The sequence below is a fragment of the Orbicella faveolata genome, unplaced genomic scaffold (genome assembly GCF_042242905.1).
Source record: "Orbicella faveolata isolate gen_17 unplaced genomic scaffold, um_ofav_v1 contig_12, whole genome shotgun sequence".
NCBI lineage: Eukaryota > Metazoa > Cnidaria > Anthozoa > Scleractinia > Merulinidae > Orbicella > Orbicella faveolata.
The window spans coordinates 190001-213895 of NW_028301539.1; the positions used below are offsets into that span (position 1 = coordinate 190001).

General features: G+C 38.3%; 1 protein-coding gene across 1 annotated transcript in view; it reads left to right on the forward strand.

The window, feature by feature from the left end:
• The window catches only part of LOC110040124 (uncharacterized), a 26957-nt gene extending 3489 nt beyond the window's left edge, over nt 1-23468 (forward strand). Inside the window, exons 2-20 of the mRNA XM_089283620.1 lie at nt 1693-1717; nt 2291-2353; nt 2905-3009; nt 3305-3577; nt 4143-4334; nt 5177-5380; nt 5574-5750; nt 6610-6774; nt 7157-7285; nt 7927-8112; nt 8342-8467; nt 15585-15710; nt 16012-16131; nt 16526-16657; nt 17455-17586; nt 18088-18213; nt 21998-22123; nt 22599-22706; nt 23246-23468. Of these exons, the coding sequence (XP_089139746.1) occupies nt 1693-1717; nt 2291-2353; nt 2905-3009; nt 3305-3577; nt 4143-4334; nt 5177-5380; nt 5574-5750; nt 6610-6774; nt 7157-7285; nt 7927-8112; nt 8342-8467; nt 15585-15710; nt 16012-16131; nt 16526-16657; nt 17455-17586; nt 18088-18213; nt 21998-22123; nt 22599-22706; nt 23246-23328 (2598 nt within the window). The 3' untranslated portion in view covers nt 23329-23468. The remainder of the gene's footprint in view (nt 1-1692; nt 1718-2290; nt 2354-2904; nt 3010-3304; nt 3578-4142; nt 4335-5176; nt 5381-5573; nt 5751-6609; nt 6775-7156; nt 7286-7926; nt 8113-8341; nt 8468-15584; nt 15711-16011; nt 16132-16525; nt 16658-17454; nt 17587-18087; nt 18214-21997; nt 22124-22598; nt 22707-23245) is intronic.
• Nucleotides 23469-23895: the final 427 nt, after the last annotated feature.

The following is a 23895-nucleotide window of genomic DNA, read 5'->3' on the forward strand; positions in this document are numbered from 1 at the left end:
GAAATAATCCGTTGAAGCCCTGATTTTTTCAGGCTTCTTCTTTCCAATTGCTTCAATTGGAAAAGTAACTGCGATGATCATTCTTCACTTTCATCTACAACCGCAGTTCATGTATGAATTATTTCATATAAACCTCACATCATGGTGTTTCTCGTTAACATATAAATACCACTAAATTAATTTTTTTCCAATATTTAAGAATAGTTTCTCAGGCATAGTAACTGATTCTGAAGAGATCAACCTTTACTAAATAGACAAAATATCAAGGGCACAGCCTCATTAACCCCCAAATTTTAATTCTTCTTTGGAAAGACAATTTTTTTAAAGGGAGGCAAACTATATTACTTGGGCTCTTCAATAAACTTGTAAATGAAAACCCGTTGACGCCAGTTCTTTTTGAACAAACGGCCCTAACAGGAAATGTGCGTTGTAATTGGTTAGATTGACATGATTGACGTAAATAATTCATTAATTATGACGTAAAACAAAAGTTAATTTCGCACATTTTTCGGTGCAGTAATGGCAATACTTACGTGGACTGTATGAATGGGTGGACGGATTCAAACTTTCTCTGAAAATGGAACCTGCTACAAGACGGACTATCACTTACGTGGTGATCAGTTTCTTCATTGCTGGACTTCACTGCTCTGTTTTGAAAAATCGTAAGTTTTGTAAACATATATGGATTTCCTTAGTGTTTATTAGAGACCTTTCGAGTTTTCCCAGACTAGGTTTTGTTTTTGCTGTTCTTGATGCAACAAAAATACTGCTAAGAAACTTTTCTTACACCGATCTGGGTTTTCTTTAATACTAATTTTTCTGCTTCTTTTAATACTAATTTTCCTGCTTCTCCACCTTCATCATAACTACCGATGTAAACAAGTTCGTTACTGCTCGCGCACAAGTCCGTGTGCTGTCGTTTTAAGGACGCGGTAAGCGCGCAAAATGTTCCCTCAAACAGATTTTGGTAAAGCTTACCATGAAGTATGGTAAAGATCAACTTTTGCTAAAAAAAAATTGGGGGGTCACCGTGCTTGTTTTCGAGATAAGGCGCGCTGAAGACCGTCCGATTTTAGAAGTTTTCGTTATTTTAAGACGATGTTAACTTACAACCATCGGTTATAAAAAAGCTGCATTAGTGAAATTTAGATCAGGTAAACGTACTCAATTCAACGCAACTAAGAATTTTTTTTTGAATTATGATTGTTACATACACTAGTTACAATACTTATACAGCTACTTTACTTACTTACATTATCTATAATACTTCGTATTCAACTAAGTATATTAAGTAACCTTTTGGGGCTGATGTCGTTTCTTGAGGTAGATTAGGCCTAGAAAAGGAATACATATTAGTCTTGCCAATCCACATTCGAAGAAAACTTCGGTCACACGAGAGCAAGAAAAGCGGAATATTTGCAACTTCTCAAGGTCAGATATTTCCTATTTTTTTTTCTTAAAATAAATTAAATCGGGACAGGAAATGATCTACGAAAAGAAAAATGGGAGTAACCGGGCATCCAGGAGAATAAATTACAGGCGAAGTTAGCGCACCTTGTGCTAACCCTATACGTGCTTATCTTTCTTTATCAGTGCGCGCGCTTGATGTGTGACGTGACGTTGCGACATGAATATCGTGCGCACAAAGGATGGCCAGTAACAATGAGTGCGAACATCCTTAATTTGAATTAGAGGCACGTAAGCGAGAGGGCGCGAGGTGAGTGCGACGACTAACTGCCTTGCGCCAGTTATTCGCACATTGTTCGAGGATCCAGGCGTTTCTAAATGAATGAAACAATGGAATGGAATGAAGATAAATAACAAAAACTGTGTAAACACTGATGATAGCTATTTGTCAATTACAGTGAAGACACCCAAACCATGAACACTAGACATATTTTTTTTAACGAAGAAAGAATAAAGACCCTCTATATTATCAGAAGTTTTTGGCTTGTTTACACTGTAAAAGCACTAATCTTATACATTATATGAAGAGGCTTCACTCTTAAGTCACCAAAGAGATGTAAAAAACGGCTTAACTGCAGAATACTCTAACTCTCTTTCTTTAAAAATTTGTGCGCAAGTGGAATCGACAACAATAGTGGCAGGATATCAAGGTATTCAGCAGTCGCTCCCAAAAAAAGTGTCACGTGTTCGAGTACCCCTACTAAAAAACAGATATTTATTTGAATCATTTTTATGGCGACTAAAGAAATCTCTTAATCGACTTTCTATCCAGATCTCTCCCTTCCTATTTGTGCTCCATACTTTCCATTGTTTACTGTTTCAGCCGTACCAGCAAAGTGCTCATCTGACAAAGACTGTTTAAGAAGGCAAGCCACATGTAGCAGCAGTTAGAAATTATTCTACCTTTAATAACTTATACATCATAATGCAGGTGGTACAGCTTACATGAAGTATTAGCTAAGAGGAAGTTTGGAAATTTTCAATAAATGGATTCGTTTTCGAATGAGGATCGTAAAACCAAAGCCAGAGTAACTACCCAGTCAATCCATTGAACCAGGCAGATCTCCACAAAATACATGTAGCTGACGTGAGGCACGGGAAAATACGTGCGAGCGAAGGGTTCAGAGCCACCTCAAGGCGGGACTTAAATTAAAATTCTGAAAGAAATTCGACGTTTTGTTTTTCACGGAACTCGAACCCTAAGGTATTGAAGTTTTATTTTGTCAAGTACTGTCATTGTGAGTTAAAAACTCGTTTTCTCAAAACGAGTTATTTTCGCCTTTAAGAAAAATATTTTGGGAAGCATTTATTCAATTGAGCTAAAATTTTCAGGATTTGTTGTTCTTACTACGTTCTGTGGGATAAGCATAGAACTTTTCCATGCAGTGCATTCTGTCGAGATTATGTATTGAAACGTATGCTCGTCATTCTCGCCAGGCGCTTATCACTGCGCGTGTGATTATGGCTTTGTTCCTTACTCAAAACCACTTGCTGGAAATGTTCTATTTCCAGGTGGGAAATGCATTAAGAAGCCACGCCCAGGTAAATAAGAGCGCATGTTTGTTTTCTTGATATCTGCTTGCTTGGCTGTATAATGTGAAATGCAGTCAAATTCCAACATTGAAATCTAGAAGAAAGAGAAAAATAGACTAAATGTCGCCATGCTTTCTTTATTATCCACAAACACACTTAATAACTCTTATCGATTAAACGAAAAGAGGGAGATAACGCTCGCTCGCCGTTTAAGGAAGGGAGCAATATGTTGTGGGTTACAAATGGAGTTGGTTTTGCCGTATATCGCGCTCGAAAACTGATAACGTATTCTGTCCTTCGCTAGCACCGCTAATACGACACAGTAAACAGAACGTTGCAGCAAACATGTTCACGACCGTATCCTCAACTGATAACTATGCTGGATGTAAGACAAAAGAATGTAAAGAAGTTGCCGCGGTTGGACGCCTTGTGGTTGATGGTAATATCAATACCTGTTTCCGATCCCGGACTAAATACAAACCATGGCTGATGGTAAAACTTGACGACTATCATCCTATCTCTTTGGTTCGTATTATGACCTCAACGATCTTCCTGAGGCGAGTCAAGATGTCTGTAGGTAACTATAGTGAACTTCAGTAAAGATCGAAGCATCTTGTAAATATTAGCTGAAAATATTTTTCATGTTTGTTTTTCTGATTATAAGTTTTAATCCTCCTCGCTCGTAGCTATATCACGATTTATCCACGAAAAATATAGTTACATAGCCCCTTTTAGAAAAGACTGGTGGGAAACGATGTAAACATTTTAGAGGAAGAGTGATCAGAATTGATGAACTTGTTGTCCTAAGCTAAACTAACAATAACAACATAAGTATTCCGATGAAAGTTATTCTTAACCGAAGTGTTGCCGTCATAAAGAAACGGCAAATGAAATCGACCCACAACAGCCATAAGACAACACGGAACTCATTTTATAAAGAGAAGGCCAGAAGCAAGAGTCCTAGAAACTTCCAAAATTAGTTGCAACCCTCCACACGTTACTTCGGGCTTTGAGGTATTTTCCTCGAGGAAAGTGATTATAATATAAGTGATTACCTCCAGAGACTAGTTGAGTGGTTAAGAATGATATTACAGAATAGACCACCACGTTAAGCCTATTTTTATTTTATTTTTAATAATCAGGCGACATAAATACCCGGGCAAGCCGAGAACATTATACGCCGTGCGGCTTTAAAAAAAAGATAGAGAAAAACCGCCTGCTGAGTTTCGGTTGTGACGAGCTTTATGTGTATGGAAATGTCGTCAAAATATCGACTGACTCGTCAGACTCCATACTCAGTCTGTGTGAGGTTGAAGTTTACGCCGACACATACGGTAAGAGTCAAATAAATGAACCTTTCGCATCTTACTTTGTCAAGAACAGCACTTGCCACTTTGTCGCAAATGATCAACGGGGGTATCTCAAGGATCCCAAATGGAGTAGGTAATGTTAAGAAATAAACTGCATAATACAGAAGGACATAAAGTTATCCAAAAAGACTTCTGAAACAGATCGCCGAATTAATTCAATTTGAGCGATGCGCACTTGTCTAAAATGACGGAATCAAATTTTTGGGAACGGATATTACTCAGGACATCAATAAGAATTTAATAAGAGTAGCCTTTTGCAGTACACGAACCGTTTCTCAGCGCTAAAGGTCCCTAACTAGAGGCAGTTTATGCTACAAAAAAATTAATTGTTATACCTCCCAACTGAAATACGTTTTTCGATTGGAGAGGAACGTGTCACGTGTGGTGGGTCAAAACTCACTAACATCCTAGGGCGAACAAAACTCACTGACTCCCTCAGTAGGGAAACAGCAACTTGAACTTTCGACTCACACGTGATCAGGTCGTGCTCCTTGACACCGCGGCAAATTTGTGAGCCGGCCGATGTCAAGCAAACGAGTTCTTCGCAGTTTTTCTCTCTTTTTGAGTTGGGAGGTATACCAAAATACCTAATGACTGGTCCCACGGGAAACAGTGAGTTTTGTTTCCCCTCAACCTCAATGTTCCCTTCGGCTTCGCCTCGGGGAACATGGAGGGTCTCAGGGAAACAAAAGTCACTGTTTCCCTTACGGCCAATCATTAAGTGCTTATTGTCGAATATTTCGTACTTCGCTAATTACATTTCCATAAAGTACATATATTTATAATACACACTTTCCTTGATGCAGCAAACATCGCATTGAAGCAGTTCTCCAGGGGTAAATCCATGATTCCCAGTCACTTGGCTAATGACGGAAACCTGGAAACATGTTTCGTGACACTAAAAGAAGATGCATGGTGGCATCTGGAGTTAGGAGCTAACGTGCGCGTCTCTGTGGTGTTTATATTACACCGGAGCTTTGTGAACCTGGAACGCTTTGACGTCTTAGTCGGTGAGTGTGTTCTTTCAAAGTCTTTCTGTGTCTTCTGTTTATTAATTAATCTTTGGTTCGTTGTTATCATAGACCAGTATCATGTATTTAGGATACATTAGTGTGTTCCCGTGAGTTCTTTGAAAATATTCCGTTGTGTGTTCTATTCACATATGATATAAATATCATCACAGGAATTAATTTCATTTTGTAGGGAAAGACGACAGGAAGGAGACAGATCTTTGCACAACTCTTCCTAAATATTCTCATGAAGCAAATTACTTCGAATGTAAGAAGCCTGTTGTGGGGAGCTTCTTGAGAATAACGTGGGCACGAGGGCCCCGAAGCCAGTTGTCATTATGCGAGGTGGAGGTGTTCCAGACAAAGATAGGTGAGCATGTGCTTTCATCCTAACCAACAGATTTTCTGACCAGCTGGCTGACTGAATGACCCACCAAGCGACTGGCTCATTGAGACAGCGATAGGGAAGAGGATTTGAACCAGGAACCTCCAGATTTCAAATCCAGCATCCCAAACCACTCGACCACGCCACCTCCCTTGATTGATTGGCTCACTGACAACAACAACTACAACAACAACATTCTTTTATAACGCGGTGGGTTTTAAAGCTAATATAGCTTATGGGGCTGTGTAAAAATTGGTTATAACATGATAGAAAATTGAAAAATGCAAAAAGATATGAACGAACTCAATAAAAGACGAAATCATTGTCAATTTGAGGACTCTTCACTAATGTTCAAGTTCCTCAGGGCGGGAGACTTTTTTGCCCTTTAAGCATAATTTCTGGTGCTGACAGCGGATGGTTTTAAAAGATTCCAAACAATGGATTCTCTGTATGATATAGAGTTTTTCATATAATAAGTTTCAAAACGTTGTACGCTAACACGATGTTGATGACCAATGGATTGACTGACTGAGGGACTGCCTGAGTGACTGCCTGAGTGAGTGACTGCCTGAGTGAGTGACTGACTGACTGACTGACTAACAGGTCAACTGACTGACTGACCGAAAGACTGACTGACCAACCTATCGACCGATCGATTGACTGCCCAACTGACCAACTGTCTGACCGACGGACTGCCTGACTGCCTGCCTGACGGACTGATTGACAGACCAACTGACTGACAGACTGACTGACTGACTGACTGGCCGTCTGACGGATTGACAAAACAATTAATTGATTTGAAATTGAGTGGACATTTATTTAACGCCGTTATTTTTGTTGTTAGTAAACCTCGCTGCTCAGCGCCCCACAAAATCCGGAACAAATGTAAAGTACTCCTATAGAGGATGTGATCAAAATATAGGTAAGAAAATACTATCAACAGTGCCGGGAATGTATACTGATATGAAAAGGAAAACAATCAACGACTTGGAAAATACCCAAGCAAACTATTAAACTCAAGAGAACGTGAAGAAGACATCAGATTCGTATTAAATGTTCTCTTTAGACCAAAATTATTTGAAATCTATAATTAGTATTCACTGGACCCTCGATTCTACCCTGGCAGGAATCATTGCTTTGTGTTCTTGAGCAGAACCCTTAATTTTCACGGTGCTTCTGAACACCTGTCTATAAATAGTTGCCAACGAGTTTCATGCTGCTGGGACCCTGCGATGAACGAGCATCTGATCCGGAAGTGAACTAGTAGGTTACTGAAATCCGGTTGGTAGGTTTTACTTTGAAAGGTTTTCTTGAATTTGTTTTTAGAATGCAATAAAGAATCGGAGATCTGTTTGACATTCCCAAAAACGGTCAATTTATATTTCTTCTAGGCGTGGCTTTTTCAACAAAGCAATGGTGGTCCGTTGATTTAAAGGCCATATGTCAAGTTCATCTGGTGCGTGTGGTGACTGATGTGAATTACAAACCAGACAAACTCAAGAATTTGGAGATCAGAGTAGGTGAGGTGACAACACCTGAAACTACTCTGAATTTCATTCCATCCGTATAACCTTTGTAAAATAGGCTACAACAGGGATCAATCTCTGTGAGATGCAAGCCACGGTCCGTTGGAGCGCTGGAAGGGGTCACTGTGTTGTAAAAAAAAAATTAACTTTCCCTCGTGTTTTTCGATCAAAAGACGTTTTAGTATTAGATGATTTTGGCATGATTTAATTCTAAGTGTTAATTAGTATTTTGAAGAGGTGTGGAGGCAAGCGTATGACTCTAGTCAGAAGAGTGTACGTAATTACTAGTTTTATATAACATCATCAGTTGAATCTGTCAAAAGAGGATGCCATCATTTATTCTGCGGGACTGCCCCTTCAAGTTTCATCTTCGTTACAGATCACCGATCAGTTACAGTAGACTCCCCCTCCCCCCCCCCCCCCCAACTTGGAAAGTAACGCCATTTGTCACCTGAAAGTTAACGATAACTTAGAAGACAAAATTCTGCTTCATTTTCCAATGCAAACCAGTCTTTTTGCGCATCATTTTCCATTGCTTTTGACCCCCTTTTTTCCTTGTGTAGTAGTTACATGGTTCTCCGAAAAATTCCATTAAAAGGCTTGAATGTAACTTTTTACATGTTTATCGTTGACAGATGATGGTGAGAATGGTTTTGGTGAAGGCAAATATGTCGCCAAACTGGATAATCCAACTAAGGAAACAGTTCAAACAATAACGCTACCTAAAGACACCAAAGCAAGATTTGTCACCCTTGACTTGAAAAGGAAAAATGCCATTCTTAAATTTCGCGAAGTAGAAATCTACAATGGGCCGTTACTAGGTAACATTCTAAATTAATGTGTTTCTTGTGTTATATATTTTCATATCCCGTTCTGATAATGATCAGAGGTGTGGTAAAACACAGCGCACTGTTCTCATGCATGTTAAAATATTTGTTTTAGAGAAAGCATTTCTTCAAGTGCCAATGTCATTTCTGAACAAAAGAGACAACATCCGTAATTACATGGTGTCCAGGATTGTTATATTTTCTTTATTTCTGTTTTATGTAGATCTGGATGAATGTAAAAAGCCCGATGTCTGTCCTGACAACTACAGGTGTAAAAACCTTCCTGATTCATATTCCTGTAAGTGTGACGGTGGATACAAACTGACTGGACCAAGAAAGGAATGCAAAGGTAAATGTACAATGGTGTCAGAAGAATCCTTGTCATTAAAAAATTCGGCGAGAAACTCAATCAGTTTAAAATAATATAGGGCTGCGGGAGTGCGGGGGGGGGGGGGATATATTAAGCCATTCCGCCACATTTTTCAGTGGTCTCATCTCTTATGGATTATAGAAGAAAGAACTTGAAATGTTAAAAACTCAAGTAGAAACCGAGGCATAGGCGTGTGGTTTCAGCACAAAGTTTTGGACATATTTTATATCGGCTTTTCCTCGTTTTTGCATGGTCTTTAAAATTCTTATTTTGTTTGTTAATTTTTATAATCTTTTCTCCTTTTTACATCTGTAGATGTCGATGAATGCGCAAACCATATTTCATGTCCGATGAAGGAATCTTTCTGTCAAAATACCGACGGATCATTTAAATGTTTATGCAGCAAAGGTTATGAGCCTGTTCATGACTCCAAAGGCCGACTTCAACGATGTGAAGGTAAGTCTTGGGTTTGTACCACTGATGGGTGATTGGAGGATTGGGGGATTTCTCATATCACGTCCGGTTCGCGCAAAATTCATACTTTACCGATTTTCAATTTTTTGTTTATCGCTTCCATGGAAATATCGATTGCCTTAAGAAATACATATTTCCAAACTTCAATCTATTTTCAATTATTGGTGTAGTTTTTGTATCAACCCGATTAAGGGAAGACTGTTAAAAAGCTGATTGAAAATGATTGGTATGGTACCACAAATACTGTGTTGAGACATCTGCATGTGTTATCTGATTTTAGACATCGATGAATGTTCACGTCGAAAACTAAACAAATGTCCAAACATCACCAGTTGTGTCAACCAGGAAGGCGGTTACACTTGCAAATGTGCTCCAGGATACGAACGCGACAAACGAAGTCACGCGACAGGCCCGAAAATTAAGTGTAAAGGTAAGCCGCACTCTTTGTTTGAGTCCTTCGTTCACTCAACAATTACAGTTAAGTACCCAGCAAGTTAGAACAAACACAGTAACATACATTAACAGCTTCAAAGCAGTCGTTGTGATGTGAAACGTTTTTACGTAAATAGATAAAAGGGCTGAGGAACTATGGCAAGATGGTTAACGCCAAACACCTCACAAGTGATGTCACTAGTCCATCGACCGTTTGCAGGCGCCATAAGACATTTTGCTGTAAAAGCTTGCAGCCTCATTCCAGATGGTCTGTGCTTTTACCACAGTTTTTTTAGGCCGAGTTTTGCCATGCAATTCATCGCAGACGTCTACGTCACTAATTACCAAGGCCGCCAGACCAAATTTTCCACAAATTTAACGAATACAAATCGTGGAGGTTAACAAAAGTTTTCCAACAAATTATCGATGTAATCAAGCTATACATTACAAAGGCAACAGATTTGTTGTCCGTTTGATTTGTAACAATTTTAAAACTTAAAATGCTAGTGGTCAATTTGCAAAGAATTTGCTGAGTGGCCTTGCTCCGAGTAGTCCCACTGTAAGTGTCAGGCTTCCACGTTCAATAATAACGTAATATAGCTGGGCAATTCAGTAATTTCATTTTTGAAAAATCGCTCTTATAAATACTCAATACAATACAATGTAATGTAATGCAATACAATACAATTAAGCAGGAAAGTTAACGTAAGTAGAGTAACGTGACGTTTCGACGACTTCACGTCATCATTGTCGAATGAATAAATTAAAATAACGGCAACGAATGTTTTACAATACAAATTTTATTAGCACTCCCCATGGGGGTTTTTCAGTACTAATACTACGAAATAAGTTACATTAAAATTAAAATGAAATAAGTCAAGGAATTATAAAAATGATATGAAATAAGGTGGAATTATGTGACAATATTGTATTATGAAAATAAAATTCACGTAACGCTTGCTAATTTTATAATTCTTTTAAATTTTTTAATTTTTTATGCTAAGTACTATAATGTCTGTCACATTAGAGAAACACCCCCCAAAACTAGAAGTAGGTTTATGCGTAGCATTTGATTTACCACGATTTACCACGATTTACCCGAATTCTCCACCAATGTAACGCAAAGTTTCCCGTGCGGAACTGCACGGTTAGGGACGGATATGGGCTATCAGCTTGGATGCTGTTGAGTACACGGACAACGGGCGGACGGACTTGACTTGAGGAAAGCTCGGAAGAGCACAGGCTCGCTGCGCGGCACTCGTTACTCAATGCCAAAGGTACCGGGTCGTTGTCATTCATCAACCGGACACTAAATCAACAAGGACTCTCACAGATCTTGACCTCTCTTGTCTTCTTTATTGTAGATTAAACCTCGCAGTACATAGGTCAAAGGTAACTCAGGGTAAATCACTGATTTACCCTGAGTTACCTTGATCACCTAGAAGGTGATCAAGGTAAATCGTGGTAAAATCGTGGTAAATCAAATGTTGTACAGTACGTGCTTATATATGCTCATGGTGCGATAATAATGGCAGGTACGTAACCTTTAAGGTTTACAGCAAAATAAATAGCTAAGTCAAGTCTTAACAATACCAACATCCGTAAAGGAAATTGTTAAACGTTTAGATCTTCCATTCAAGATACGTTCGAGGAAATTGCTCAAAATATAAGTAAATAATGGTGTTAATTGAAAATATGCTATTTTATATCTGACAACACGTAATATGAATGAATTACCGATATTAGACGAAATGCTCGACTATAAGTAATCGTAAGATTTAGAGAAGTTCCTTTCTATGTCAACATTTATGAATTTGTAATTATTCTGCATTTAAGATTCGTACATTGTTATCTTATACACCCCTCTGTAACAGACCTGGTGAAACCCGACCTGGTGGGTTATTTTGCCCTCCCTGGTGGAATTTTGACCTCCCTAGTTGGCACCTGGTGGTTTTTTAAAAACTCCCTGGTAAATTTTCTTGCTCCCTGGTGTAGAATTTTAGTTTCTCTGGTGAGGCGTGCTCTCCTGCAAGAAAAATTCACGAGTTTGGAATTCCGTTCTTGTTTCTGTTATATCAAAACTTTTTAAAGGATCGGGTATTACTTGTGGTATGTTGTTGTACAAAAGGATTGCGGGCTTGGGAAGCGCTCTTAAGGGCCCGTTAACCGATTCATGCGCGTGCTCGCGCGTGTTGCTAAGGAGGTGAAGTTTCACTTCCACTAACTAACGTTAGCCTGAGCGTGGAATAACTTGCAAATTCGCTTACATTTTAGATGTCTTTCTTTGTGTTTCACAAAATACAAAGTAAAAAAAGTACAAGCAAAGACAAAATAAGAGAAAGACACATAAAGAAGGGCAACAGAAAGAGAAAAACTAACTCCGTGTGGTTTCGTTTGATCTTACTGAAGTGCACTGGTAGTGTAAACTGCGCACGCGCTGATAGGGTAACTTCCAATATATATCGGGCGCACTTCCGGTTTCTTTAAATGCCAAAGGAAACGCGGTTTTTCATTAAATCCAGTCCTTTTCCACGAGTTTCGATTAAAGCCAACGTTAGAAACATAGCTATGCATTCCTTTTTCGAAATCATGCTTTTTTTTCAGGAAACTACGAATTTTTCAATATTTTGAAATTCTCTCAAAATCTGACCTTTCAGAAATGAAACAAAATCTTTGCATAGCGTAATGGGGATTTAAAATAAAACATTAAAGTGCCTATGAAGTAAAAAATAATTGCTGCTGATTTGAAAGGCTTTTCAAAGTAAAGAAGAATGGGGTTTTCCTTTTTGGCATATGTTTTTTCGTTTAAGAGATATTCACGTTTTTGTATTATAAGTGATGACGTCATAGGTGGTTCCACTAAAACAGTTCAACACTCAATCAAGAATATCTCTAGAAATATTAAAGCAGTGTTCTTTGAGCTTGGCACCAGAAATGTAAATCACAAAAAAACAAAATGACAGCCGTCGTGCCGTCGCCATGACAACAGTTATGCCGCTGGTCCTGTTTTAATTAAAACTAACATTGCCAGATTTCATCTTAAACAAGGATCATTCACTCCCAACAATCTAATGGGGAGAGTTAAGACAATATGGGAATCATGTGTGTTCCGAGCAAGACCCTCTGTCCCTTCTCAAAGGGTTGCAAATTGGCATATTTGGTTTTTCAAAGAAAGAGACTGGAACCAAAAGCGTTGCCATGGCAACAACACAGAAGGTGTCATTCTGTCTCTTTTGTGATGCACATTTGTGGTGTCAAGTTTGAAGAACACCACTTCAATACTTCTAGAGATATTCTTGATTCAGTGTTTTACTGTTAAAGTGGAACCACCTATGACGTCATCACTTTCCTCATTTGCATAATACAAAAACGTAAATATCGCTAGAACGAAAAAAGATATTCCAAAAAGGGAAACGCCATTCTTCTTTACTTTGAAAAGCCTTTCAAATAAGCAGCAATTATTTTTTACTTCATAGGCACTTTAAATCAATGAAAATAGTTCTGATAAAGTAATTTCGCTTGGAGCCCTTGCATTTTTTCTGTATTAGTCACATGACTATTGGCGTGGCCTAATGACGTCATCACTGATCATAAAAAAGTTAAAACACATGAAATAACTCTGAACTAACTAAAAATGATGAGGTTATATGAGAATAAATTTTCCTTAGCAATGGCTCGAAAAGATCACTTAATGGGCCCTTAAGAAACATGCGCAATTTGTCTCTTTCTATTGGTTCCCGCTGGCCAAAATCGTGCGGGCTCTTACCACTGACCGGCTCGTGAAGGAAACTGGCGGATGGGTCGGATAAATGTGGAGATTCTGAACATGTTTCTGATAGCAGCACAAGCAGTGAAACTTCTCGATCTTCCTCGTTTTCCTCCGAGGCCAGGAACGAGTATTCAAGGCGAGCTAAAAGGAGGAAGTGGCAGAAACATGTTAAAGATTGTTGGGATTCTTCCGACACATGTGACACGATTGAAACGAAAAAGCGATAGAAGAATCAGGTTACAAACGCAAGATAGTCAGAAAGGAAAGGAAAACGAAAAAGCACAGGCAATCACGGAAGAGTACTGACCGTGTCCCTAAGCGAAGAGCCCGAGAACAAGACGTCATTTTCACTGCCCTTGTAAGGATGGATGAGAATGACAGTCGAATTCCTGTCCTTTTCTCCTTGACCTCGAGCTGTGCTGCTTCGTTTGCTGCCTTTAAAGGCAAAGTTTTAGAAGCCTGTGGTCTCTCACGTCGTAAAAATGTTCAATTTTTCTATCTTCTCAATGACCTTAAACTCCAATTATATAATGATAATGATGATGATAATAATAATAATAATAATAATAATAATAATAATAATAATAATAGTCTTCTAGCTAGCCTTAAGCTTACTAATCGGGGATACTGTTAAAATTAAAATATAATATAAGTATAAAAACGATTCTGGTCTATTTATATTAAATTATACTACATTTTCGCACACTCTTTGTATTTACATCTAATTCCTACAGTTAAGATACTACTTTAGAATACGGAATATCGAACCTATATCTATAATACTTATAACTAGTGTTTACGGCTCAAGAGTTGCAAAGGTGACACCCTTTGCATGTGTCGCCTCCGACAAGTCCACTGAGGTCCCTTCCCCTGATGTTCGCCTTAAATCGCTGCAAAGACGTTTCTTTCTTGTCCCTATTGTCTAACTTCGACCACATCAATGGCCCAAGGAAGCGAAGGGAATGTTTCCCGTACTTAACAGTTCTTACTCTTGGTACGTAAAAATCTGAGTTCCACATGGGCGGCATTCATGCATTTCTTAAAGGAACGTACAATTTATACTGTTTTGTTGGAGTTGGAAACTGTGTCAAGCAAAGTTAGTGCTTCCATTCAGTCGAATGCGTGATAAAACGTTAATCTAAGACTGTTCTAAGTACTACACTGTAGTACTGGAATAGTAACATGTCAAGACAGGTCAATTATTTTTATACTTTGGTAGACAAAGACTTTCAGATTATTGCTTAAATGGCTTCTACTGGTGATAAACAACTCCTATATAAGTAGCCTCACTTGCTTTCAAAATTTAATTCAATACGTTTCTTGCCATATATATCAAACATGGTATGTTAAATACTGGGTCACACAGTTTTGCATGTATGTATGGGTTATTGACCATGTGTGAGGTCAAGATGGCTGAATATTGGCCAAGTTCTTTTTCTACGTGTATCAAGACGGAGTCGAGGTCCATAAACTAGCAAAAAAAGAACGAGGCCAATATCCAGCGATCTTGACCGAACAAGCTTGGGCAATAAAGGATTTATTATATGGCTTCCGGAACGCGGCGGGTAGTCCCGAGCGGGCAAGATAGCTCAATCTTGTCCGCTCGGGTAGCCAACCACAGCGCAGGATTTGATTCATCTTGCCCGCTCACGGAGCTAGCCATATAATAAATACATATATGGTTAGATTTTAAAAAGTCATTGGCCTCCCTGGTGATCCGGTAGGCTTTTGTCTACCCTGGTAGAGTTTTTGTTAAAAACCTGGTGAACAACCAAGTTCCATCAGGTCTGTTACAGAGGGGTGTTCTTATGACATTCCCTGTAGGTAACGATAAGATTACAATTCTAAGTAAAATGCGGAACTAATTTACGATAAGGATATACAGAAGAGCAAATATTACGCATAAACCTACTTCTAGTTTTGGGAGGTATTTCTCTGCTGTGACAATAAATATGCCTTCCCGTTATTTTTTATTTATTCATTCGACAATGATGACGTGAAGTCGTCGAAACGTCATGTTACTCTACTTACATTAAGTTTCCCGCTTAAATGTTTTTCTAAATCGTTTTTTATAAGAATACAATACAATACAATTTTATTGTGTTATACGCCTAGCTATTCAGTTGTGACATTACAAAATGAAATTGTATTCCACACACTCGCTAAATTTGATACGTCTTCATAACAATATTCACAACTTTCAGCTGGAAACTCTGATTACGGCAGTGTAAAGATGTTAGGAAGTCGTTTACAAATAGTCGCTACACAAGTAAATCTTCGGAAAACGAAGGCTCTAATTCTGCTTGCACCACTAATAACAGTAACCGAGGAGAAACCGTTTCAACGTTTTCCTCTGGGGGCTGTGTAATTAAATGATGACGGCTATTTTAATAACAAATTTCTCGTTATGTTATACATCAGATATTGATGAGTGCTCAAGTAATAGCAAGGCGTGTCACGAGAAAGCCTCGTGCTCCAACGGAATTGGTTCTTACAAGTGTACGTGTAACCATGGATACGGTGGAGATGGTCGGACATTTTGCTTTCGTAAGTTAAGTTCACTGTTCTTAAGGAGGTGAATTAGACAGAAACCACAAAGTCAATACAGTTTATAAAATAGTTGGTGATTGATTTCCTATTTCTTTGTACGCTACTGGATGAAGCTGTGTATAGATTCCGTTCTGCAGCTTGAGCAAGTAATCTACATATTGCCTTTGGCGTATTTGCTCTTTGATTTGATGATGTATAATTTCTAGTGGAATAAAATTAAAATTCTCTAGTTAACATCAAAACGTAAAACGGGTCTGGGCAATATGCTAAAACTATTTTTTTTCTAATGTTTAAAAAGGCTTAGAAACATGCTCAGATGACAAAGACTGCAAGCAGAACCAATTTTGCAAAGACTTCAAAGGGACACATCTGTGTGACTGCACGGAGGGATTTCATTTCAAGGCCAAGCAATGTGTCGGTGAGTAGGCGTTAATTATCTTTATTGTACTGATGGAAAAGTTAACGGTAAGATCATGCCTATACAGGGCCAAGTAAAGGCTAGGACTTGAAAATACATTCCGCTTAATTTAAGCATACAAAATGTCAAATTTTCAATGTTGTTTAGCATTGACGTTTTATTAGGGGGTTCTCGTATCGCCATGAAAACGATTAGAAAATTATTATCTACGGAGTGGTCACGTGGCACACTGCGAATTCACATCGTGTCAATGACGTAATACCATTCAAAAGCGGCCCTCCTGGAATTATGTCAGCAAATGGCCAAAACTGATGTAATAAGGACAAAAAACGAAATAGCACTAGATTCCTACCATGAATTTATTAACTAAAGCATCGGCTTTGTTTCGATACAGATAAGAATGAATGCGAATTAGATAAAAAAATCTGCGGTTTAAACTCAGCGTGCACCAACACGATCGGATCATTCAAGTGCAACTGTATTGATGGTTACGAGAGTAAAGATAATGATGGAAAGAACTGCTATGGTGAGTGTCTGTGTTGTCGGATTTAGTGGATATTTAACTAATTTCATGTTTTGTTTTAATTTCTAAAGATTAGACTATGTTGATGTTAATAAATGGTCGCTAAAGCTCCAAACCCTGAGTTGTTGTCTTAAGTTGTTTTATAGTTAGTCTTGGTGGAAATGTCTTTGTTCAGTTCCTAGAATAAGACAATTCACAATGCATTTGTAACCATTAATTTTCTTTTACGAGAGTAATTTTCTTACCGAAAACATTTCTATAGATAGTTTCAGCCTCGTAATCCCTAATTGTGCTAGAAATATCCCCGGGAGGGACTCCCATTTGAAAAAAAAAAGGGGGGGTTCGTCGTTCCTTTAAGGGGGGCTAAAAACGCGGCTTTGGTATGTCTTAGGGAGCAGGTCCACAGCGGGAGTTTTCACTGTGCCTTTTAGGTTATTGAGTCAAACAAATAGGACAGGATATAATGTGTTGTTTAGAATTGGTACCCCTTGTTAGGGGTGAAAAACATTTCAAGCCGCGCCCACAAAGCTTAAGGTTAAGGTAAGGTACCTCTTAGGAGTTCTTTTCAAAATTTCGCCCGAGCACCCCGTCCTTTTTATATGGGAGTCCCCCCCTTCCCCCGCCGGGGAGATTTTCAACGAGCAGATACAACAAAAGTAACTAACTTCTTTCCTTAAGTTGTTCTAAAATGCCAACGTATTCAGACCCTCCTAGTGTGTTAATGTCACGGAAACAGACACTTTGTCAGCTAATTAACCTATCATAGAGCGTGTTACATCAAGATCAATTTATTTCTACAGATACTGATGAATGCAGCGGAAAGAGGCAGCGTTGTGGAGGCGAGGCAGTGTGTAACAATACCATAGGATCATTCCAGTGTATTTGCCCAAAAGCCGGTTTTACCTTCGATGGCAGAGAGAAGGAATGTTATGGCAAGTGTAACACACTAGTCCGTACAAAAATTAACTGGCGCAGATCAGATTCTTAAATTATTACAATCATAGTAAATCGTGCTAATTTTTGTACCAAGTCTTAAAATTCTGGATATTTTGTCATATAAAGAGCGTGGTCACATAGCTACAACGTTTCTCGTGTCGATCGCATTTCCGATCAAAGAAAAATGGCCAGGGAAGATGCTCAATAGAAAGAAATCCATGGAAGTGCCAAAGGCCGGTGGTGCAAGAAAATCTGAGTGCAAAGTTTTTGTAACGAAATGATGAGTCCATGACCGAGCTCAAACTAAAATTGTGAATTATCAGTTATATTGTCTTTACAACAATTTACAAAGATATACTATTTCAGAATAATCACAGTCGCCAAGTTATTAACAGCTTCATCCGTCTACTCCAGCTAATAACACTAACGTCCTTAGTCATCCAAGGCTGATGGTTTCTTATTTTTATCTCTAACATTTCTTTTTTCTTGTAATGCAGATATTGACGAGTGTGCGTTCAACGGCTCATGTGACCAGAACATGCTCTGTATGAACTCAGTGGGATCGTATTCTTGCAGTTGTCGCCAAGGATATCGCTCAAAAAAAACCCAACTGAGCTGTATAGGTAATTATCAAAGGATAGTCATCATGTGAAAGAGAAAGAGCTAAACTGAGTAGTATAGTAAGCAACGGTGAGGACTTATTTCCGTCACTGTTTCTATATAATTTACTAATTGTCGTGGATAATTCTTGTGACAATGTTAATTCACTTGAAAAACCTGTCCAACCGGTTAAACCAACCGGCATAAACAAAAAAAATTGACAAACTAAACTGAGTAGTATGGTAAGCACCGGTCAGGGCTTTTTTCCGTCATTGTTTCTATATAATTGACTCTGTTGTCGTGGATAATTCATGTGAAAACATTAATTCAATTGAAAAAGCTGTCAAACCGGTTAGACCAACCAGCGCAAACAAAGAACATGGCATCACTGACAAACATGTCAAACTTGTAGTATATTACAATCTGCAGCATTTTATACATGAGATCAAAGCAAAAGCCTTTGAGTCCTGTGACGTCTCCCGTCAACGTATTCCACAAAAAATATAGTAAAATCCACAATAACCCTCTCAATTAAAAGTTGCTATGCTACGTCCTCTTCTTAAGAAGCCTTCTCTGGATCACACGCAGTTTTCAAATTATCGCCCTGTTTCGAATCTTACTTTTCTCAGCAAAGCAATTGAGAAGTTGGTTGCTAACCAACTGATCTCCTATGTTAACAACAACAACCTGAATGAGCCATTACAGTCTGCCTACAAACAGTATCATAGCACAGAAACGGCTCTCATTCGCGTGCATAATGACATCCTCACAGCAATTGATAAACGTAGAACGGTAATTTTATTACTTTTGGACCTCTCTGCTGCTTTCGATACTGTTGACCATGATATTCTCCTCTTCCGTCTACAACAGCGCTTTGGAGTTACTGGCAAGCCGTTACTATGGTTTAAATCTTATCTGTCCAATCGCATGCAGTATGTCTCTGTTGATGGTGCAGCTTCCTCAGATCATGCTCTTCAATGTGGTGTTCCACAAGGATCAGTGTTGGGACCCATTTTGTACGTTCTTTACACTTCACCCCTTTCAGACATTGTAAAAAACTTCAACTTGAGTTATCATTTTTATGCTGACGATTCACAACTTTATCTGTCCTTTCAGCCAACTATACCCAGTGATAAGGATTTAGCTGTGTCCAACATCGAGCGCTGTGTACGTGAGATTGATCACTGGATGTTGATTAATCGTCTTAAACTTAACAAGGATAAGACTGAACTTCTAGTGATCTCCGCAAAACATCTATCGAGACCAACCCTTCAAGAAATCTCTGTCGTCGATGAAACCATCTGCTCGTCACAGAAAGCAAGAAACATCGGTGTCATTTTTGACCATCATTTTCGTTTTAATGAACATATTGCAAGTATTTGCAAATCATCTTTTTATCATCTCCGTAATATCAGCAATATAAGGAAGTACCTGTCATCGACCACCACTGAAATACTTGTTCATGCGTTTGTTTCTTCAAAACTGGATAACTGTAATTCTCTACTCTATGGCTTACCAAACTGTCTTTTAAAAAAGTTACAGCACGTCCAGAATGCCGCTGCTTGTCTCATCACCCTCTCTAGAAAACACGAACACATCACACCTATTTTGTTTAATCTCCACTGGCTTCCTGTTAACTATCGTATCATCTTTAAAATTCTACTCATCACGTACAAGGCCCTAAACGATCTGGCACCTTCATACGTTCGTGATCTTCTCACTCCTTACACTCCGTCTCGTCAGCTACGTTCATCTTCTAAAGAACTTCTTTCCATTCCGCACTTCAATTTGAAAACATATGGCGCAAGATCTTTCTCTGTAGCAGCTCCTACACTTTGGAACACTCTTCCGTCTGACATCAAGAACAGCTCCTCAGTGTCCCTTTTTAAACATAAACTAAAAACGTTCCTTTTTAAGAAAGCATTTTTATAACTTTTTAGCGACATTTTTTTATTTTTACTTTATTTGTCTTAAGTGTTTTTAATATTTCTAACTGTAAAGCGCTTTTGAACTTTTAGGATATTGGCGCTATATAAATATTTTATTATTATTATTATTATTAATAAATATATACCTAACCGATGCGAGCGGAGCCCCATACCTGGGAAAATTTGGGAAACCATCAATCTCAAAAATTTTGGTTGTTCACGTGACTGTCCATACGTACGTCTGTACGCCAAGCCCCATACCTTGAAAAATAAGAGAGTACCACCATTACCATAGGTACGTCTTTGATAATGGACCTTCATGTATCCGCTGACCAGTACCACGTGACCATATCGCGGGCTTAGGTGAAGAGCTCATCGAGGTGACGTATTTTTTGAAGTCGACCGCTGACCAGGTACTGGGTTTTCAATTGGATCGTGGACTCAACCGAGGTTATTCATCTGGGGGAAAGGGAGGGAGTACATACAAATGCTAAATATCGGCGCAAATTAAACCCTGACGCGTTGTTGACTTTTCTTCCGACATATTCCTTGCACAATCGTTTCTTGGAAAGTTCCTGATATATTGGGTGCGTACGTAATCTCTACTCTCTTGGGTACACTCATTAGGTACGGTTTGTTAGAATGTAACTAGAAAAAAAGAGTGAAACTACAAACTGAACAATCATATGCTTACAATTGATTATTTTTTGAGTTTCTGGTCCAGGGAAAAATGTTCTTTTTTTCATTTACAGTTAATTATTTAATCACGAGTGTTACGCCACAATGTTATAATCGCCACAAAATGTAATATTAACACAAAATGTAATAAGAATTGCCGGAAAATGTAATACTAACGCAAAATGTAATAACATTGACGCAAAATGTAATAAAAAGGTCAACGTAAAATGTAATGACTTTTCAAAGCAAAATGTAATAACTTTTCTAACGCATATTGTAATAACGCAAAATGTAACTCTCGAACGACATGTACGATATCTTGAAACCAGTATTATGACTCGGCCAACGTTATCCTAACGTAGGTGAACCCTACCATTTGGTTCAACTTGGTGTACGGGCGGAATCAGTTGGTACATCGCTTGTAACCCCTTCATACTTTCACAATCTTCAACACCAAAGATTATATGTTTCGAATAAGCGCCGCGTAAAAATTTTCTAAGTTTTGAGTTGACTGTACCCACATATTCCAATCACCGCACCCCTCAACAACAACCTGGTGCGTATTCAAAACACTATCTCTGGAGTTAAAGATTGTGAAAGTATGATGGGGTTACATCCTGATATTCCACCTGATTCCGATCCACAGAGCTTTCAAACTGAAAGCTATCGCACATTTTTTTTCGAAACAAAACCTGTACATCAAATTGAGCCAAATATTCAATTTACCTACATGTCACAGTATTACCTACGTTAATGTTAGGATAACGTTGGTCGAGTCATAATACTGGTTTCAAGATATCGTACATGTCGTTCGAAAATTATTACATTTTGCCTTATTACAATACATGCGTTAGAAAAGTTATTACGTTTTGCGTTGAAAAGTTATTACATTTTGCGTTTTCTTTTTTATTACATTTTGCGTCAATGTTATTACATTTTGCGGCGATTCTTATTACATTTTGCGTTGATATTACATTCTGTGGCGATTATTACATTTTGCGGCGTAACAACGAGCTCCGCTTTTAAGTTTGGCTTGATCTATATATTACTACTAAACTGTTTTCTAGGTACTTTTCAGGGGTTCTAGGTATGTTTTTAAAAACTGTGAAAATGGGAAACACCTCGACAGGAGTCTATTGGCTTGGCATACAGTAGTAGCCCTTCATTACGGTTTCTGTTGCATTTATGTTGTTTGCCTTAGATATTGACGAATGCGAGGAAGAAACTTATTCCTGTCCGAAGTTTTCAAGGTGTAAAAACAAGAATGGTGGTTATGATTGCCCGTGCAAAGATGGATTTGAAAAGACCGCGCAAGGAACATGTTCAGGTAACACATTATACTTCATTTTACTTTGCTTGAACCTAAGTTAAACTAAGCGTTTAGAAAGAACAATAGTTGTAGTGGCGGCGGCCGGCTGGATGGTGTGATGACCAACTGTCTGTTTTATTCTGCTTCAGCAAATAACATACCAAATGCAATTCACTTTAATGTGAACTCATTTTCAAACGGAGGCGCGGTTGTCGTAATCTAGTTTAAAATTTCAAATACTAATCAGATGGTCTTGGCATAACTTGTAAAGAGGTTGATTGGGTCCAGCTTGAGATGAGAAGAAAATTTAAAGGTTATGAAAACCTCGTTGCATCACTCGATACTATACATAAATTCGCACAGTCAAACCTCTACCTGCTCAATTTCTCTCGACTAATGTGTCAATACCGTCCGTTGCTAGCGTCTGTGCATTTTCTGTGAGGAGGAAATTAAAATGATGGGCTAAATAAATTATATTCTCTATTCTCTCTAGAAATTTGCACTCCGGAGTGTGATGAGAACTCTTATTGTGAAAACGGAAAGTGCCTGTGCAGAAGAGGATTCTTTCTGGGGTTGGACTATACGTGTCAACCAAGTGAAGGTGAGACAAGCACAGATAGGAGAGTTGCTATGAGGGGTCTGTTGCAAAAATTAGCAGTAAAAATAGTCGAATGTTATCGAAACAGTGAATGCCAAAATAGGATGAAGTATTAGAAAATTAATTATGAGCTCGAGATTTCTATCGCGCGATCGAAATCGAGAGCGAATAATCTAATTTTTTTAGTATAAATCTACTAGTCGTTCAAAACTTAATTAATCTAAATCCTTTTCACAGACACTTCAAAAACGCCAAGAGGGGGCCGTCATTTTGTTAACAAAAGCACACTGCTACGCTATTCACTATCACAGGATAGATAGTGAGCAGCATAGCCAATCAGAGAACGGCATTCGTGATAGCATGCTAGTAGATTTATACTAAAATAGAATAGATATATATTGAGTTTATTAATTGTTTGCTCATGTACAGGATAACTGAGCAGATGACAGCTAGATAGGCTCACTTATCTTAGAGTTATTTTCTGTGTTTTATATATTTATTGGATTATACAACGCGTAACTGTTATAATTACATCATTGCAGGTCTCCTAAGATCAGGAATATCGCTCCATTCTCCAGCTATACTCCTCACGGCTGCACTGCTGTGGTGCGTGGCCTTGATATAACATCTGACTTGTGTTTTTTTGGGTTTTTTTTACCTTTCTGTAGCTTCCTTGTCTGCATTTTCTCACTGCCAAATTTGTATTATGTACGTTTTGCAAGGAAAACGCCCCAAATAAACTGATCCATTGTTTTGCTGATGTAATTGGTGAGATAATGTTTTGATCTGATATATATTTTACTGAGCTTTTTGGGATTTGCTCTATAACCAAGCACAGATCGAAAGAAAAGAGTGTTTCAAGTCATTGAATAAAAAAGATTTTGTTTGCTTTACATAACATAACTATCACCTTCTCATTAGCTTAACAAAGGAAAGCTTTACTTATGTAAAGAGACTTAGTAAATTTTCATTTTTTACAATAACTGTCAAATTTTCGCGCGCTGATTGGCTCATTTTTATCATCAATAAGTGTACGGACGGATAAAATGTTAATTTATGCAAGCTTTCAAGTTCACTTTTCCGCTGTCAAACTGTCAACTTTTTAACCAATGAGATTTTATGGACTTTTTTAGTAGCCAATCAAAAAGCGAGAAAAGCTATATTCCCGGCATTTGACCATTTTGGGGCCTTG